This window comes from Lytechinus variegatus, chromosome 18, assembly GCF_018143015.1.
Source record: "Lytechinus variegatus isolate NC3 chromosome 18, Lvar_3.0, whole genome shotgun sequence".
NCBI lineage: Eukaryota > Metazoa > Echinodermata > Echinoidea > Temnopleuroida > Toxopneustidae > Lytechinus > Lytechinus variegatus.
This window is the reverse complement of record NC_054757.1, coordinates 902,216-920,847: the sequence shown is the minus strand read 5'-3', so window position 1 is coordinate 920,847 and position 18,632 is coordinate 902,216. Positions and strand designations below refer to the sequence as shown.

General features: G+C 36.1%; 1 protein-coding gene and 1 long non-coding RNA gene across 2 annotated transcripts; both read left to right on the top strand.

The window, feature by feature from the left end:
• The first annotated feature begins 252 nt into the window (after positions 1 to 252).
• LOC121432036 lies at positions 253 to 3,585 on the top strand. Its single transcript, XR_005972175.1, has 2 exons — positions 253 to 2,817; positions 3,384 to 3,585. It is a non-coding gene; the product is annotated as an uncharacterized LOC121432036 (long non-coding RNA).
• Positions 3,586 to 9,296: 5,711 nt separating this feature from the next.
• LOC121432133 (anther-specific proline-rich protein APG-like) lies at positions 9,297 to 13,027 on the top strand. The gene is made up of 9 exons (XM_041629989.1): positions 9,297 to 9,368; positions 9,559 to 9,783; positions 10,164 to 10,228; positions 10,519 to 10,839; positions 11,326 to 11,448; positions 11,732 to 11,987; positions 12,139 to 12,335; positions 12,445 to 12,658; positions 12,812 to 13,027. The coding sequence occupies exons 1-9, from the start codon at positions 9,297 to 9,299 to the stop codon at positions 13,025 to 13,027; spliced, it is 1,689 nt and encodes a 562-aa protein (XP_041485923.1).
• The last annotated feature ends 5,605 nt before the right edge of the window (positions 13,028 to 18,632 follow it).

Here is an 18,632-nt window from a genome sequence, read left to right as displayed (position 1 = left end):
CATAACTTTGAAAGTTTATGGATCTGATTCATGAAACTTGTACATAAGAGTAATCAAGTATCACTGAACATCCTGTGCGAGTTTCAGGTCACATGATCAAGGTCAAAGGTCATGTAAGGTCAATGAACTTTGGTCATGTTGGGGTTTTTTGTTGAATAACCATCATATCTCTGTAAGTTTATTGGTCTAGTTCATAAAAAGTGGACATAAGAGTAACCATGTATCACTGAACATCTTGTGCGAGTTAGAGTAGTATTCAAAGTCAGCACTGCTGCTATATTGAACCGCGTGATGCAGGTGAGACGGCCAGAGGCATTCCACTTGTTCATATTATGTGTCCATGGAGCATTGTGGAGAAACAACCAGAGTCCAGATTTGGTGGGACCTGATCCTTGGGAGGGAAGGCGGGATATTTCCACAAGAATACCTGTTTATCCCGCTTGGACTCAGTGTATTACAATAGACTGGGGTCATAACTGGAACTAATTAGGTATTCGTGTGGCCATATCTTTGATCTATACAAACTATTCCATGTCAAATTTAATTTGAGGATTGTTTACATCATGTGCTATGCCTATGGTCATGGTTATGAAAAGGCTGAAATGCAAATCAAACTTGTCAGCTTCATCACAATTTTAGTACTCTATTACAAAGAGAGGCTAATTTTCAAGCACAATTATGTTGATGTAGATGGTGCATTGTGTTAAAGATCTATGCCATTTTAGTTAATATTAGTAACTCCTTTGGATTTATTTTGATGTCTATGGTGTAACTGCTGTTTCGTCTATACTACAATTGGTCCAATGCCCACTTAGTCTAATCTTCATTTAGTCTAATGCCAAAATTGTCTCATTTGCACTTAATCTACTAAGTTATTTTGCACTTTGTCATACTTGGTTCATAATAATATGCTAATGTGATGTTGGACCAAGTGGATATTACACTGCATTGATAATTAGACAAAGTAGTTATTGGGCTGAATGACAATATAGACCAAATGGTTAGTAGACAAGTTGGTTGGAGATGAAATAGGATTAATCCATGTAAGATATGAGCTAACATAAAAGGAAAGAAAGAAGTTATATTCCTCTGTGGCAGTGAAGCAATAAGCTTACATGCCCCCAATTACTTACTTTTTGTTTCTAATATTTGAACTGAAAACAGGATGGTTGCCAAACATTGTCAGGAAATATGTTGGGGGATTTCCTCTAATTTCAGAGTTCCATTCATCAAAAAGTATCATGGATGAAGTAAATTGATGTATTGTTAGCACAACTCCTTTCCTGTATTTTTGACCTATAAACAATTTCAGGATTTTGACTTCCTGTGCGTGGGTATAATAGCTCAATTGAGGAAAACATTATCTGTCTGTCTTGGAAAGATTTGAACATTATTTTTCAAGGCCAGTCAGAATCTGCCCCAATAATGACCTCCATTACTAATTATACATTGTTTGTTGGTTTTATATGATACTTATTCAGTTTTTGTGGGCATTTTCCCTTTTTACAGGGGAGGGGGGGGGGGGGCTCAACTCAAGTTTTGCAATTTTGTTTTCCCTTGTTTCGAAACTCTTGTTCGAATATTTTATCTAATGATGTTTATTTCAAAGCATATCCCCATCTCCCAAAGAAGAAGAAAAAAAAATGTGACAGTCAAGTAATGTGAATTTGATAATCATTTGGTATGCTGCACTATATTGTACATCTCATGTTTCCTTTCCTATTACCCATTAATTAATTTTCAGTAGCTATATTACAAATCTAAACTTTTCACCGATCAGGAATCTCAGCTTGCATCTTATTAGTCTTATCATATCCATGCTATATGCAATTTATGGGGGAAACTTTTTTTAGTTAATCTATGTTGAATATGCATACCATGGTAGTCGGTTAAGTTTAGAAAAATAAATTATGTTGGCATATCATTCTAAAGTTACAAGGTTTGTTTTGAGAAAAGTAGGTAAATAAATATGAAATAAATTGGTATAGACTGATTCATTTTAAGGATTACTTAAGTTTTTATAGATATTGGAAGCAATTTCCAACTATTTGACAGCATGGATTGTGTTTGATTTCTGATTTTTTTGTCATGTTTGTTGAAATGTTCTTTTTTGCCTGAACCACCATTTTGCAGAATAATGCCTTGGAAATCAGTGTTTTTTGACAACTTGACTGTAATATTCAATTCAGATTGCATATATGAGAAATGCCTTGATAATTGTTAATGTAACTGCCTTGCTACAATATATTGAAATGAATTTATACCAAGTGATCCAGACCTTGCATTAAAGAGTCTGAAAGTTTAGAGTCCAAGAGAGGAGTAGGGATTGTGTTCTGTTCCTGTAAAAAGTAAAATATGCTAGTTTTGTGTCAAGACCACCTTGTTAACTAAAGTGTAAATTAGGGTCTGTGCCTCCAGACTACCAAGACTCCCAGTAATATTTAAGTTGATGAAATTAATTACTTGTAACCATGAAAGTCCTACTTTTTTAGCATTTGTTATCAAACCCATTTTGTCTTCTGTTGCTTACTTTGTTGAGCTACATGTATTGCTATAGGTTTATTGATTCAACTTTATATTTTTAAGTGCACATGAAATGTATGTTGGTATTTGTTGTCCATGCATATTTCCCTATGTTGAGCAGTTTTTCAAATAACTTTAACCAACCTCTGTATTGTGGAGGATACATGTCATAATTGTCTGATATCTTCAATTGTTTTTAATCTCATTTGGGTGATTTGAAGCCCCCTTTTTTATAAATTGAACTTTCTTTTCATCTACTTAAAATTATATCCCTTTGCATTTTTGCAGAGAGATGTTCATTAAAGGAATGAATCCTTTGGAACATGTAGGCGTGTGTCAAAACAGAAGAATCAAAGGATAAGAACAAAGAAAGTTTGAGCAAAATCGGACAAATAATGAGAAAGATTTGAGCATTTGAATATTTCAATCACTAATGCCTATGGAGATGCGACAAGAATGTGTGATGTCACATGTGAACAACTTTCCCTTTGATGGACTATAAAATACCCTCAAAATGTCTCTTTTTGTTTTTTCTTATTGTGATACAAATTCTTTATCCATGATGTATTCTTTAAAAATCTGTATTACATGCCCTCCTATAGAAAGAACACATGATCTACTGATAGGTGTGATAAAAGAGGCATTTTAAGTGAAATATATAATAAGGTCATGGAGAGAGTTGTTCACAAGTGACATCACACATCTTTGTCACATTTTCAATGTGAGAATCTCCATAGCATTAGTGATCGCAATATTCAAATGCTCATATCTTTCTCAATATTTGTCCGATTTTTCTCAAACTTTTGTTGATCTGTTTCTTTGATTTTTCTGTTTTCACACAAGCTATCTTGTTCCAAAAGTTTCATTCTCCTTTAACTTTTGCCATCATGTCTTTTCAATACTATGTACATGTATCTTTATTACACATAATATTATTGGTTTATATCTGTGTGTACTGTATGTTTTTCATAGAATTGTGAAAATCTAATTATTTCAAGGCTTCCATTATTTGGATGGATTACAAATAAATGTGTCTTTAATGAAGGGATTAAAATAGAAAAACACCCAAAGTGTTTTTATTTGTGGTGAAATTTGAGTCAAGTGAGTAACCTTATAAAGGAATGGAAGTATTTTGAGGCTTCAAGGGGGGGGGGTGAATGGAAGGTAAGGGAAGAGAGACAAAGAGAGTGAGTGGCAGAGGGGAGGGGGAGAAGGAAGGAGAAATGAAGAAAGGGGATAAAGAATGAGAAATGACAGAGAAAATACTATTCTCTTTCAATTAAAGATTGGAGAAAAATACATTTTGTGGTGGAATCCCTTCAAAGTAAATAAGTTTATTATAGCTATTGAAGTCTTCAGGCTTTTCCTTGATTTCGGGACCAGACAACCCCGGGTGACAACCCCTTCCATACTCCTGATATCAGGGTGACCAGACGTCCCGTATTTCCCGGGATTGTCCCGTATTTGCTTCTTTGTCCCGGCGTCCCGACAAACCCTTCCCGGGACGCCTATTTGTCCCGTATTTCAGAATACTGAACAAAATGTATTTTGTAATTTTCATCCAAATAACCAACATATGACGAAGCAGAGACAACAATGAAATTGATGAATAAGTTCTGCGGTGATTTTCTTGCTAACCCCAATACATCGCAAACGAACTGGCCTCCTGCCATTGTGTGGCAGGTTCTCTCCATCAAACATGCGAAAATAATCACAAAAAATGTACAAAATTTGTATAATGATATTTTGGGTTCTCAGATTACTGATTTGGAGATGTGATCGGAGGAACAAGTTCTTGAGTTTATAGATCTAGTTGTTTAAGCCTTCGTTTTGAGTCTTGTTGTGTATGATGCTGCGATGCTTCATCTAATTTTTAAATAAAAAGAAAATCACTTTGAAATTTTATTCATTTCTAAAACTTTTTTTTTAGTTTTAAAAATATATTTGAAAAACACCAAATATCATTATGATTTTTTGTTAGATGATTGTTTTTTTTGTTTGCTTGAAGTCTGAACTTTTTCCCTCTATCTTACTTTTCTATCCTTTCTTCATCCTTCTACCCTTCCTGCTTGCCCGTTTTTGTTCCATCTATCTTTCTTTCCTGATCCTTTCTCTCTCTCTGTTCATTTTTCTTTCTTTTCTCCTTTTTCTTACCTGTCTTTATCAAATTTCCTTTTTTTATTTCCTTCATTCTTTCTTTCTTTAAACTTTTTTCTCCCCCTCCCTTCCTCTCCTTTTAATTCTTCTCTTCTTCCATTATGTTTTCATTCCTCCTCACTTCATTCTTTCTCCCTCTCTTTCCTCCTTTCATTTTTTATTTTATTTTCACTTCTAATTCTTTCACTTATTCTTTCTCTTCCTCCCTACCTTAATTCCTTCCCTCCTCACTGTTTTTTCTCTTTTCATTTTTCTTTCCTTCATTTTTTCTTTCCTCCTCCTTTTTCTTATTTTCTCTCCTTTATTTTGTCTTTCACACATGTATTCTTCTTCCATTCCTTTCTTTCGGTATTCCATTCAAAGAATGACAGAAACTTTTTTTTTCGCTTTTTATTCTTTCTTTCGTCGTTTTATTCTAACTTTCTTTTATTCTTTTTTTTAAATTTTACCTTCATTTTCCCCTTCATATTTTCTTTCTTTCTTCTCAATTCATTTTTTTTCTTTCGTCTTTTCTCTCTCTCCTTCATTCTTTCGTTCACCCTCCCTTCCAATTCTTTATAAATTTCACAGGTGTAACACTGTGTAACCTTCTTTGTTGATCTTTTTTGTCGATTGTCCCGTATTTCATTTTGTGAAATCTGGTCACCCTGCCTGATATTTAGGAGGGCTGTAGCATGTCATGGCTTCTTTTCAGGCCTCGTGAGCAGGGTGAGTGAAATTGACTGGCACCCCTGACTTAATGAAAAAAAAATAAATTAAAGACCACTGAGAAGACAAAAGAGAAATAGAAGAGAGGTGAGACAGAAAGAAGGAGAAAGGGAGATAGAATGTGGGAAGATAGAGAAGACGGAGGTCCTATATGATGTGAGCGAGAAAAGAGAGAAGATCAATGAGAATCGGTATGAGGATGAAGCCGGGATGAAGAGGGAGGGGGGGGGGGCTTGTTGGGACATTTCCTAGATATCCAACACTATTCATGGGAATTTAATAGATTTACTAAACATGAATCAAAATATAGCAGGTATATCAATATACAAGATAATTATCAGTCTTGTGACTACCCCCCCCCTCAATTAGTATCAAAGATATGGGAATGGAATACTTTATATTCTACTGAAATTATGAACGAAAGGACTTCGGATGATCAACAAAAATCGTAAATGCAGATGAACAACAGCAAAGGCATGATAAACCGCTTTTGGTACTCCAGAATTAATATTTTGCGTGTTACGGCTGTTCAAAAACATGAATTGGTCCTCCATTGCTTTTGAATCACTCTGAGGCCTTCCAGTGCACCCCATAGAGATCGAGTTTATATGATAAGATATCAATTGTTGATGGTTGGAGGCAAATTAATGCAGAAAGATATTTAAAAAGTGCCAACTATATAGATGTGAACAATAATTGTCGAAAGCGCGTGCCAAGTTATCAACAAAGTTCGTGCCTCTTCTGTCTCATTTTTTTCTTTAAATCCAAAATGAAAGTGGAATTTTTTTTTTATAGATTTCAAGAAATCAAATGTTCATTCTTTAAATGTGGAAGCGCCGTGGTGTATCGGTTCTGACTCTCGCCTTGTAATCAGAGGGTCGTGTGTCCAAATCCCACCATGGCCTAGCGCCCTTTGGCAAGGCGTCAATCCACACTCAGTTTGCCACTCTCACCCAGGTGCTAATTGGGTACCGGTAGGAAAGAACCGTCATTGTGGTTGGTTTAGCAAGTTTGCGCCTAACAGGCTGCTTGGAATGCTATGAATCCAGTTACCGGGTAATAATAAATGTGAAGCGTTTTGAACAGTCGTAGATTGATAAAGCGCTATATAAATGCCAATTATTTATCATTATTAAAACTTCGTTTTTCAGATGATGATAAAGAAATTGTGCGATAAAAAACATTGTCACTTTTCTTTAGTGGATTGACTGACCTTTAAAATTTTGATTTTATCTGGTACCTGACCGGCACCTGACCAGAAATTAACGATGGATTGAAATATTTGTCAAAGGATCCGATCGATATAAATCGTATAACCAGGGCGTTTTTTCATCAGGATTATTCAAATTGGATACCATGTCAATAATGTCCTCTTAAAATGCAAGAGTGCAAAATAAAGAGCTAATCTGGCCCCTATAAACAACACTCCTCTCGGAGTGGTAGTAGATACCAATCCATTTGGAGTGAACTGTATATATCCTTAGATTGCATTATAGCTTCTTGTGGAGTAAACTGAGGATCTTTTTAGACACTTTCACTCCGAACAGATGTAAATTCCACTCAAGAAAGATTCAAATCTCACTCGGAAATAATAAGTTCGTATCACTCCAAGAAGAGTGTACGTGATTGTAGGGAATAGATTAACTCTTTTACGGGCTCTTTTAGAGATTAAGGCTTTCCGCTGATATGTCCGTTTTATAAATGACCAACTTTTATTGGTTAATGATGACCATTGGCGGAGGAGCAGAGGATTATCTTTTGTGTTTTGGGGGGAAGGCTATTGTTGCGCCCCCCCCCCCAAACACAAAAGATAATCCTCTGCTCCGCCGCCTATGATGATGACGGTCATGAAAATCCTCATTTTGATTAGATGAGCCCCGTAGTTTACCACAATAGAATGCAAGTATCAGCTGATAGCGGGAGCCGGGACATTTCATGAATATTAATAAATATATCCGGGAATATCTGCATGTCGGACATTTTTCAGACAGGTCCAATTTTACCCGAGTTACCATAGTAACAGTAACAGTGAAGCTTCTCTGCCAATGAATATCAAGGAAAGATTTCAGACAGGGTACCATTTCATATAAAAAGTTGCTATGATAAAAGTCAGGCTGGAATAACTACCATGGCAACAGTGAAAGTTATGCTTTTTTGATTAGCTCTTTCAATAAAAGTTGACATTCCAAAAAGATACAGGCAACTTTTTGCGACGTATGGCCCGGATTGAAACGTAGAATATGGGTCAGTGAATGTGACGTAACATGCGCAGAAGCTGGTAATCGCATGATAAAACCAGTGATGACGCAATAATAATGACCTTGGCGCGAAAAAAAGGCCAATAACAAACCGAAAGCGCTACACAGCGCGGAACCATGCGCGAATCTGATTGACCACGCCCTGGTAACAGCCGCTTCCCTTACGCACCATGGTAACAAAATTTTCTGTAAACAAACCTCATTCTCTTTGCTACTTTGCGATCTAGAGAACTCACTGCCAAATTTTTGACAGTTTTTGACCAATTTTGCCTAAATTTTGAAGTTGAATTTGCGAATTGTCAGGTCAGTATCAAATATTCAGATGTTTTAGTACCTTGAACAATTTTGGAAAAAATACCTTCGAAATATTCCCAACAAAGTGAATAAAAATGTTTTAAAAAATTTTGAACTCATCCGTTTTCGGTGGGTTCGCATGCCTACAAAATGCATATTTTGTAGACATAGGCCCTCAATGGGGGTAATATTCTAGACTCAAACTTTTAAAAGTTAACACATTTTCCTCCTTCATTTGTTGTTGTAATTTTGTCTGTAATTTCTTTCTCCCATTGTTAGATAACCGTTTCTTTCTTCGATCACGGGAAACAGATATTTTGGCGATGTATTGCAATCGACTTGTCCGTCCCCTTAACCCCTGGGTCCTGAGACCTCGTACACAGACAGCTTCTCTTGCCATCAGATCACCGATGGTTAATCCCATAGATGTAAGCTAATAATATTCATATCAAACGGTCTTGATGATGAAAAAAAAATGGATGAAAACAAAAGAAATTTAGAAACAAAACATTATCTATCATAATTGTCAATGTCGATGGTGATGTGGGGGCATCCTATGAAGGGGATGATTTATTTTTTTTTAGTGAGGGAGGGGGTATCCTGCCCCAACCCCCCCTCCAACACATGGAAATCTTTGTCAAAATTACTAAATTTTATTTTTTCTTTTCAAAATAAAATATTCATTGAATTTCCATTTAATATCTGTCTTAATATTTCACCCAACAAATCAATTACAAAATTAAAAAGCATTGATTTTTGCATGGTTAGCTTGCTCAGAAATTTTCCAAGACAAGTCTGCCCCTTAAAATCGCTGCATTTATTTATACCTATTTCAAAGATTCCATCCGCCAATAAAAATGACTAAACATTCCTGGTATTAATGTACAGGTAAAGATTTAGGTATTTCCCACTAGTCTGTAGATATTTCACTGTAACTTTCTCATTTTGACAATGTCAATAATCCAACTGTCATGGTTGTGCAATGAGTAAATAAATAAATGAATGAATGAATAATTACATAGATATGAATGAATAAATAAATAAATGAATAGATACATAAATACATAAATGAATGAATAAAAAAAAACAAATAAATGTAAATAGATGGATAGGTACATACAAACATACACCCGTACATACATACTTACACACATCCATACGTACATACATACATAAGCAATACACAGATAAAAACAATGTCATTCAACCACACTTTTTTGCTAGTATAATCAGTACTAACAGCATTAAACACGAAAAAATAAAATTTTGTGTAATTCTGAACAGGAGCTGTGTTGGCCTCACCAGGATCCAGCTTTCTCCCCATCCACCATCTCACCCATCACATCAGCTGGCAACATGTCGGGCAAGCTGCTTCTGCAGTGCTTGCAACAATCCCTGGAGAAACAGCAACTTCAGGACAAGATTGCTGTACGTCCTTTAGTTCATTTTTTTACAGTCCTTATTTGATTAAACTACCATTCTTTTATCAAAAACAGCACTGACTACTGTTGACTAAGTGTTGGTTACTTGAGAGGTTGAAATATGAATACTCTCTCTATACCAAATAAGTCATATTACTATAGTGAAAAAAAATGTTTTTCTTAAATTCAAATCACAGAGCCTGGCTTCCCAGCTTGGTGTTGGGCCTGATGGAGACAGCGCAGACCTCCTCGCTAAGATCAACTCTCTGGTGACAGAATCAGAGGGAAGGAGGCTACAGGCAGAGAAGAAGGCCAAGGCTTTCCAAGATCGGTTCCTAGACTCGGCCACCGAAGTCCAGGTCTTGAAGATGGAACTGGCAGAGGCCAGAAAGCAGAGAGATGCTGCTTTAAAGAATCTTCAAGTAAACTATCTTATATTTTCTTAAACCTTGTTGTTAATGAACCTACAGAACTTTGTACTTATTTTGTATCATTTTGAATCTATATATTGTATATACATAAATGTATAATATAAACTTTGCTCTCTTTGTATAATCTGTAAATTTACTTTGTATTTTGAAGGGCATCACTGAAGACCGGTGCTTTGCTTATTAGGCTACCCTATTTCATCATGTATGTGAAATAAATAAATTGGACAAACCAGAGGGAAGTATGTATGCCGAGGAACTTCCTGTCTTCTTTATCGTCTCTAAATTTCAACAATGGTATGATATTCAGAGATATTTGCCCTAAATATTTAGAACTTTTAATACATAATTTTTTTTCTCTTTTTACCCCAAAGGACTTGACTTGGAATCCAGTTGAGAGCTCTTCTCCTGTCACTGAACCACCTATCCGAGGCTCTTGGTAAATGGCAAATAAAATATACCATTAAGAAATTAAAAAGGAGTAAAATAAAAAATAAATTAAAGAAAAACTTTTATTTTAAAAAAGGGGAAATTCAGTGACTCTGCAGAATTGAGGATTTCTGCTTTTCTTAGCAATAAAATAAAGCAAGGAAGAAAATCAAAAGAATATAAAAGTTCATTAAAATAACTAAGTAATATTTCTGATAGAAGATAGACATGAAAGGTTTCATACACAGGCTCTCCTTTTTTCCCTTCTAAGACCAATGTAATATCGGTTGTCCCCTATAGGTATTGTGAAGGCAACCCTCAATCACTGTCTTCAGCACCACCAGGCCTTGGGGTAGAACCCACCTCTACACCTAGCACAGCACCATACACCCAGTCAACACCAGCCACAGCACCATACAACCAGTCAACACCAGTCACAGCACCATACAACCCTCCTACACCAGACACAGCACCATACAACCCACCTACACCAGACACAGCACCATACAACCCACCTACACCAGACACAGCACCATACAACCCACCTACACCAGACACAGCACCATACAACCCACCTACACCAGAAACTGCCCCCATTGACACCATACCACCACCCCTTGTGTAAGAATAAATGCAATTCACAACATTATAGTATTGATAAAAATATATATAATTCATCATTATCAATCAAAAGAACAATTACATTGGCATGGAACGTATGAGATCAATTAGATATCTCCATAATCACTTAGTAATAATGACATCCTAATGTAAAAAAAAGGCATAGTATTTAGGAGATTGATATCTCTATACCCACTTGGTAATGAGACCCTAATATAAAAAGTAAGAAAACTAGTATAACACACACTCTCCTGCCATCCACACAAAAATGCCAGCAAGCCCATAAAATTTTCAAAAGCAATAAAAAATGGTAGGATGAGAAGAGGAAATAGAAGGAATCAAATTCCATTATATAAAACCCTGGCTATGGGCCTGGTCAGGTCGACATTGGTCAGTTGAAGTATATTAAAGGTATATTTTGTAAGGTAAATGAAATATATGGAGTGGATATTTACATAGGAACTGGTTTTCTATCTTTGACATTAGACCACCAAGACCTAGCCCACAGGCAAGTGGTTCTGAAGCAGCAGTTGGTACCCCTCCAACAGTATCACTATCTGCTCAAGCCTCTGAAGTGGTTCACCATCATACACCAACCACAGCATCACAGTAAGTACATACACCTTTACTGATACACAAGTGAGAAATTATTTAAATGTCATATTTATAATATCAGATTGATAAAATGGTCTTATTAAATAATTTTCATTATTTTTTTTTCTGTGAAAAGATCCATCGAATTGCTAATGGTTTGATGGAAAGGAAAAGAATCATCCTTGATAAGTGGCATTATTTCAGACTTAAATCCAAAACAGCGTATCTTAAAAAATGAAGCAATTATGTGAATAAAATTATAGACTCCCATCTCTATATTTGGTATATTTTTTGATAGATCTACATCAGTGAGCACAGGTGTTGGTAGAGCCACTGCTCCCTTGAGTAGTTCTGCTGCTGCTGCCCCTGTTCCGGCGTCTTCCTTTGTCCAAGGAATGGGTGATCTCAAGTCCTTTCACCAAGGAGGAGGGAACATCTTCCTGGGCAGTGGTGCAAACGGAACCGTCCACCTCTACCGTCATCATGTGACCGACCAACCCATCGCTTTGAAGACCTTCGAGCTCCCAAATGACATCGATGGGATGACTAAGAAGGTTTGTTGAAATTTTTACAATAAATAATTAAAACTCTTTTTCACTTAGAGCTAGACAGGTACAGAAATAGGAAGGAGAGACTGACTATGTCTTACATTTCTAAGCAGTCATGAGTTCATGTGAATATCCTCATTGTCTTGTATTTTGATAGGTCAAGGTCATCCAGTCAGAAGCTTTCATCCTTGACGTACTCGGCAGGGAAGAGTGCTTCCCGACTTTCCTTGGATGCTTAGAGATCAGCCCAGGAACGATTGGCCTTGCGATGGAGTTCATCGGGGACACGGCGACGGGAGAGACCTGGACACTCAGCCGTGGCATGAGAGAGTTAGTACTGAGTCAACAAGAATGGTAAGTAAGATGAATTCTTCTGAACAGGTAGATATGAATTCTTTGAACATTTTTATTATTCTTACTAAAAGATTCTCTGTTTCATTTATTTTCTTTCTATTTCTTACAGGTTCAGTCTGGCTCTCGACATTGCCAAGTCCCTTGGGATCATCCATGAGAAAGGCTACCTCATGAATGACCTGAAGGAAGACAACTGTCTGCTTCGTAAGTCACCATCCGGTCAATGGCAGGCAGTTATCGTGGACTTTGGGCTGGCTTGTTCCCGAACCGAACCCTTCTCTTACTCCTTTTCAACCGAGGATAAGGAGAAATATCAAAGAAGGGTATGTATGAAATTTATAATATTTGAATACTTTTAAGTAGTTTGGCATAGTTTACAAATCATAATATCATCATTCAATAATTCTGATGCCAGTTTTACTATTTCAGATGCTATTAATAAGACTCAAAATAATTTTTTTTCTCAAATTTTACAGGAAATTTATGTCCACATTGCCCCTGAGTGCGCCCTCGATGATCATCCGATCTCGGTCTCGAGTGATGTTTTCCAGCTCGGTAGATTGCTGACTATGATGGGAGATTCAACAAACAATGGGGATCTCACTGCCATCGGCAACATATGCCGTCAGAGCAGCCATCTCTGTCGGCCAACCATCGATGAGGTTGTCGACGAGCTGGAACGGGTGATGTAGATAAACACAGTATTCCAAAAGATAACAAATCATGTTTTCAGCTATTTCTGCAAATTTTAACGTATTGAAACAAAATTTGGTTTAAGAAATAATTGCTTTGTAAATAATAATGTGAAATAAGACAATTACAAGATAAATTTTAAAGCTCAAACATTTAAAAGAAAGCAGTTCTGAGTTAACATTTCAGTGGCCAAAGAACACTTCATTATTACTCTCTTTAAACAATTTGTTGGTGAGATAAGCATTATGTTGTATGCGATGGGGATAGGAATATGGTTGATTTAAATACTTCCTACAAAATCAGAGGTGTTATTCTACCACCTTGGAAACAAATTAGCATCAGTTCATCTCTATTCACAAAGAGCATAAATAGAATTTAAAAAATAACAAAATGATAGAAGGTAATGCTTGACCTGATTTTTTTTAACCATAAGACCAATAATCGATTATTCATTTTCATTTTGCTGCTGAATCAGCTCCTTGTGTCACCAGAAAACATAAAAATTTGAAAATCAAGCCAGAAATAATTGGTACTCTACAACAAAAACTTTTTGTCATTTTCTCAAATTCCATTCTAAGAAAAAAGGATAAGAAAATACAGGATGTTACCAATGCAAGTGTGAAGCACCTGAATTTCAATTTACAAAATGAATCAAAGGTCTGAAAAATCTGATCTGCAATCTTTTGAAATACAGTGTTAAGGTAAGTATTGTAAATATTTCTATACATTTCACTTGAAATATGTCCGGATTTTTTTAATGTTAAAATAATACTAAATACCAATCTAGGAAATACCTGAAGTATCAATCAGCTAATAGATGAAGTAAGAATATGGATGAGATAAATTTCAAGCAAAATGAAGTTTGGATAAAATAAACAAGAAATATGTAGCTCGTGAATGTGATTACAAGTATTGATTGAATCATTTTGATTTCATTTTTATTTAAAAATATGCAGAATAGATAACAAAAATAGCTGGAAATGATTTGGCTCAGTGCAACAATATGAATAAATCCTAACAGAATTTAGATAATAACTATTTTGTTTTCAACAATTACATTATATTCTAGCTGATCAACCATATCAAAGAATAATAACAAGTACCGATTCTTTTATGGTCATGATAGAACAAGCATCGAATAGCAGCAAAAATAACTATGTTAGAATTTGGACATGATTTCAATCTTATAATGGAGATGGAGCAATTGGTATCAAAACTAACGGTAGTCCATCACTATACAGAGCGGGGCGGGGCTCTGTATACACCATTTATTATGCTTTCAAAATCATATTGCATTAAAAAAAAACTTTTTATTACAGGTGCAAGTAAGTTATAGCCAAGAACAAAGTGTTGACATTCATTAATAAAACTTGGTGACATTAGAACCGAAGGTAGTCCATCGCTGTACAGACCGGGATGGGGCTCTGTACACAACATGAATTATTTAAAAACAAACCTTATATTGGAAATTCATTTCACATATGAAAATTTGAACATAATCAAGCATATCAGTTTTGGCATAACTTTTTACAAGATTTTAAAATGAGATGGAATGATCGGCACTGAAACCCAAGCTCAGTAATGATCATGCTGGGACTCTATACATTCCGCAAATTAGGTTTAAGAATTCTTCATTTTAGATACAAATTTAGATAAAGCATTCATATTTGAATTTTTTTTATGATTAGCTAAAAAAATGGAGATGGATAAAAAATTGGTTGCTTTAGAACGGAAGGTAGTCCATCACTGTACAGGGCGGGGTGGGGCTCTGTATGCAATGTAAATTATTTTTTAATAACATAAGAAAATAAGATGTAAATTTTGGCATAACTAGCACTAAAGATACTTAATTTTTAATAATCATTAAATGATTTTACATTGCTTTTAAGCACAACGTATTTATCACAATTAAAAAATAGATACTTAAGTTAAAGAAAATACATTTGACTTGTAAATTATAGCAGATTAAAATTGTAATTCACATAGCATTAAATAGAAATCCATATAATCAGAAAGTTGCACTATTATAGATTCAATAGAAAAATAATTTTTCAAACATTTTTTTTTTACAATATATGAAACAGAGTAAAAACAATTATTATCTAGTTGAAAAAATTAATGACAAATACATCAGTCATATTACATAAATGATATACAGTGCATCCCACAAAAAACAAAACCGAGATTTAGCGATTATTAATCATAATTTAATCACAAATACAATAGACAAATTACTTACTATTGTAAAGCTTAGAATCTACTTATTTAATCTGAAATTACTTAGATTATTCTTCATTCATGCATGAGCGAGCAAAAAAAATTGAAGAAATATTTCAAGGGCTTAAATTTTCATAATTGTTTTCTTTCAGATTTTCCCAGATGGATGAGTAAAAATCATAGATCATCATTTCTCCCTTGAAAAATCCCTAATATTCATGGCACTCAAAACAGACATGAACATCAATAACAAATACACTAGAAGGCTACAGAGTCTAGAGATAGAGCACACTTCAGTTGATAGGCAACTACCTACTATCACATTTTTAATAATAACTGTGTTTCCACATAAGTGGCAGCTGGATTCAAACCCTGTAAAAAAAAATCTGTAACAACTACAAACAATATAACAACCAAAATTAATCCTTAATTGAATAAGCAAGCCAATTAGAATGGAAATCATTATTACATGTATTTCATCTCCCACTAACAATGAACAATGGAGACATTTTCGGCATTACATCTCTGAAATAGCATTGCAAATAAGGTCACAAGTTGCTCAAAAAATTTAAGCTCTTCTAAGAGTGTTCCACAAATGAAATGAAACAGGGGGGGGCATCACGAACCCTTGCTCTGTGTCATCTGTAGGCAAATACCTTTCAGAACCGTGGTGTCAGGAGAAAATTATGTTACGGCCATGGATGGTATAAAGATACCGGATGCCTTCTAGCTGATAGAAAATGTTGCAGAGAAATGTAAGAGGTTGGAGTTGTATAACCCACAATTCTAGTGGGTTAAACAAGATCGACTCAAAGGTGCAGATGGGTACATTTTTACTTGTAATCAAACAAGATGCCTTGGAGATCTATTAAACGTTAGCATTTGAATCCTGAAGTGACAATTTGAGTGACAGTCAGCCAGACCTTTCTACCATAATTGTAAATTTTGCGAAGAATTTGAGTCTCAGACAAAAACCACATATGAGAACTACAAGATTTTAGTAAGAGGTTTCAGAAAGAGAATATCAATCAGTACGTGACAGACCAAAAAACTAAAGTAAAAACATGAGTTCGAAGACTTACATGACAGCTTCATAAAGGATTGGATCGTTGTCGGAATTCGGGATGACAACGAAGAGTCAGATTTGCTGCAAAGGACAAATCTCACTCTGCAAAAAGCAATCGCTGTGTGCCGTGCAGCCAAAGTTAGCAGGTCACAAATAACCTGGAGCTGTAAGCAGTCATCACGTGGACATGAAGTAGTGTTGCTGAGAGAAAATAAAGGAAAGAATATTTGACAAAAATCCAATGTGGTCGCTGTGGATGGAGCAATACGTCACAAAGAAAGCAATGCCCAGCGATGGACAACAAGCATAGGACGCAGAATCATTTTGCCAAAGTATGCAAAAGCATTGGCAAAGACAAGCAGTTGCACTAAGCCGAGGTGTCAGTCTGGCCAGGAAATATATATGAACATGGTGAGACTAAGTGAGCACAAGGGAAAAATCTTGGAGGAATGGGCGGTGAATGTGTGCCTAAAACAGACAAGTGGTGACAGTGGACGTGGAATCAGGTACCGAGTGTAATGTGCTTCAACTATCAGCTGCAAGAAGACATGGGAGCAAGCTAAAGATGCCAAGATACAAGATTCTCACCTATTCAGAGGAAAGACTCGACCCAAATGCACAGAGAGTGGGAAAATGATACAAACAGAAATTCTATGTGCGTGAGTTTTATGGGCTGGAATGTAACGTTGTGCCTGTGTTAGGAGGTGAATCCAGTGAATCCAGTTCTGAAATGAAAATAATGAAGTGAGTAGGGGCATGAGAAAGCAGGTTGGAGCCTGAGATGCTAGGTAAATATGTCTTTGAAGGAATGGGATGTGCAGAAGAGAAACATTTTCACTCAAGACTTGAGGGTCAACCAGTAATAGACCCTCTGAGGCGAGTTCCAGTAGCTCTCCATGAAGGTCAAGATGCAGCCTAAAGTTAACGCATGAAGAACCTTGCCATGATAGTGAAACAAATGCTGTATAAACAGTGGGTAATTCAATAGTCATTGCAACTATGTCAGGAAAGTAAGGATATACATTGAATGCCATGAAGAGGTAGCTTTACCCTATGAATACGGTTGAAGAAGTAGTGGCAGGAATGCCTATCGTCAAATTGGTAAGAACAATTGATGCCAATAGTGGATGCTGGCAAGTCAAATTGGACCACAAGTCCTCAAAACTATGCACATTCAACACACCATATGGTTGCTACAAATATACAAGGATGCCATTCGGAGTAAACGCAGCACCAGAAATCTTCCAGCGGAAGATGTATGAAATGCTGGAAGGATTGGAGGGCATCGAGGTCATCATTGATGATAAACTTGTGTGGGAGCTACAAAAAAGATCATGACATGCGTCTTGAGCGTGTTCTTCAATGTGTTCAGGAGAGAAACCTGGAACTAAATGCTTCCAAATGTCGATGCCATAAAAAGGAGTATTACCCTAACAGCTAGAAGTAGTTTTGTGGCAGGAGTGCCAAACGCTAAAGTTTTAAGAACACTAGATGCTAATTTTGGGTACTGGTGAGTCAAATTGGACCTTGAGACCTCTAAAATATGCACATTCATATGGCCATTACAGATTCACAAGAATGTCATTTGGAATCAACGCAACACCAAGAATCTTCCAATGAAAGATGGATGAAACGCTGGAAAGGTTGGAGGTCGTATAAATATTTTAACATTGAGATGTCTGAACTATGCACGTTATGGCAGGTACAGATACATGGGAATGTTGTTTGGAATTAATGCAGCACTGGGAATCTTCCAACAAAAGATTAATGAAATGATGGAAAGATTGGAAACCTCTAAATTATGCACGTTCAATACACCGTATGGCAGGTACAGATAAATGGGAGTGTCCTTTGGAATTAACGCAGCACCAGGAAACTTCCAGCAAAGACAAATAAAATTCTGGAATTTTGAAGACTGGAGGGCGTTAAAGTCATCATGGATTATATATTGGTCTGGGGAGTTACTAACGTTTTGAGGGCATTTTTCAATGTGTTCAGGAGTGAAACCTGAAACTAAATTCATTCAATGTTGATTTTGAGTGAATAAGGTTACCTACATTGGTCATCTGCTAACACCAGAGGGAGTTAAGGCCGACCCAAAGAAAGTGAAAGCAGTGTAACAGATGGAAACACCAAGCAACAAGACAGAACTACAGAGGTTTCTTGGTACAGTCAACTACCTGGGAAAGTTCATTCCCAATCTAGGGAGAGAGACAGAACCATTGCGGTTACTACTCGGGAAAGACGTGGTATGGTGCTGGGAGACAATTTTTATTTTTGAGGTGCTTTTTTGTGTGTTATATTTAGACCTAGTGAGTACT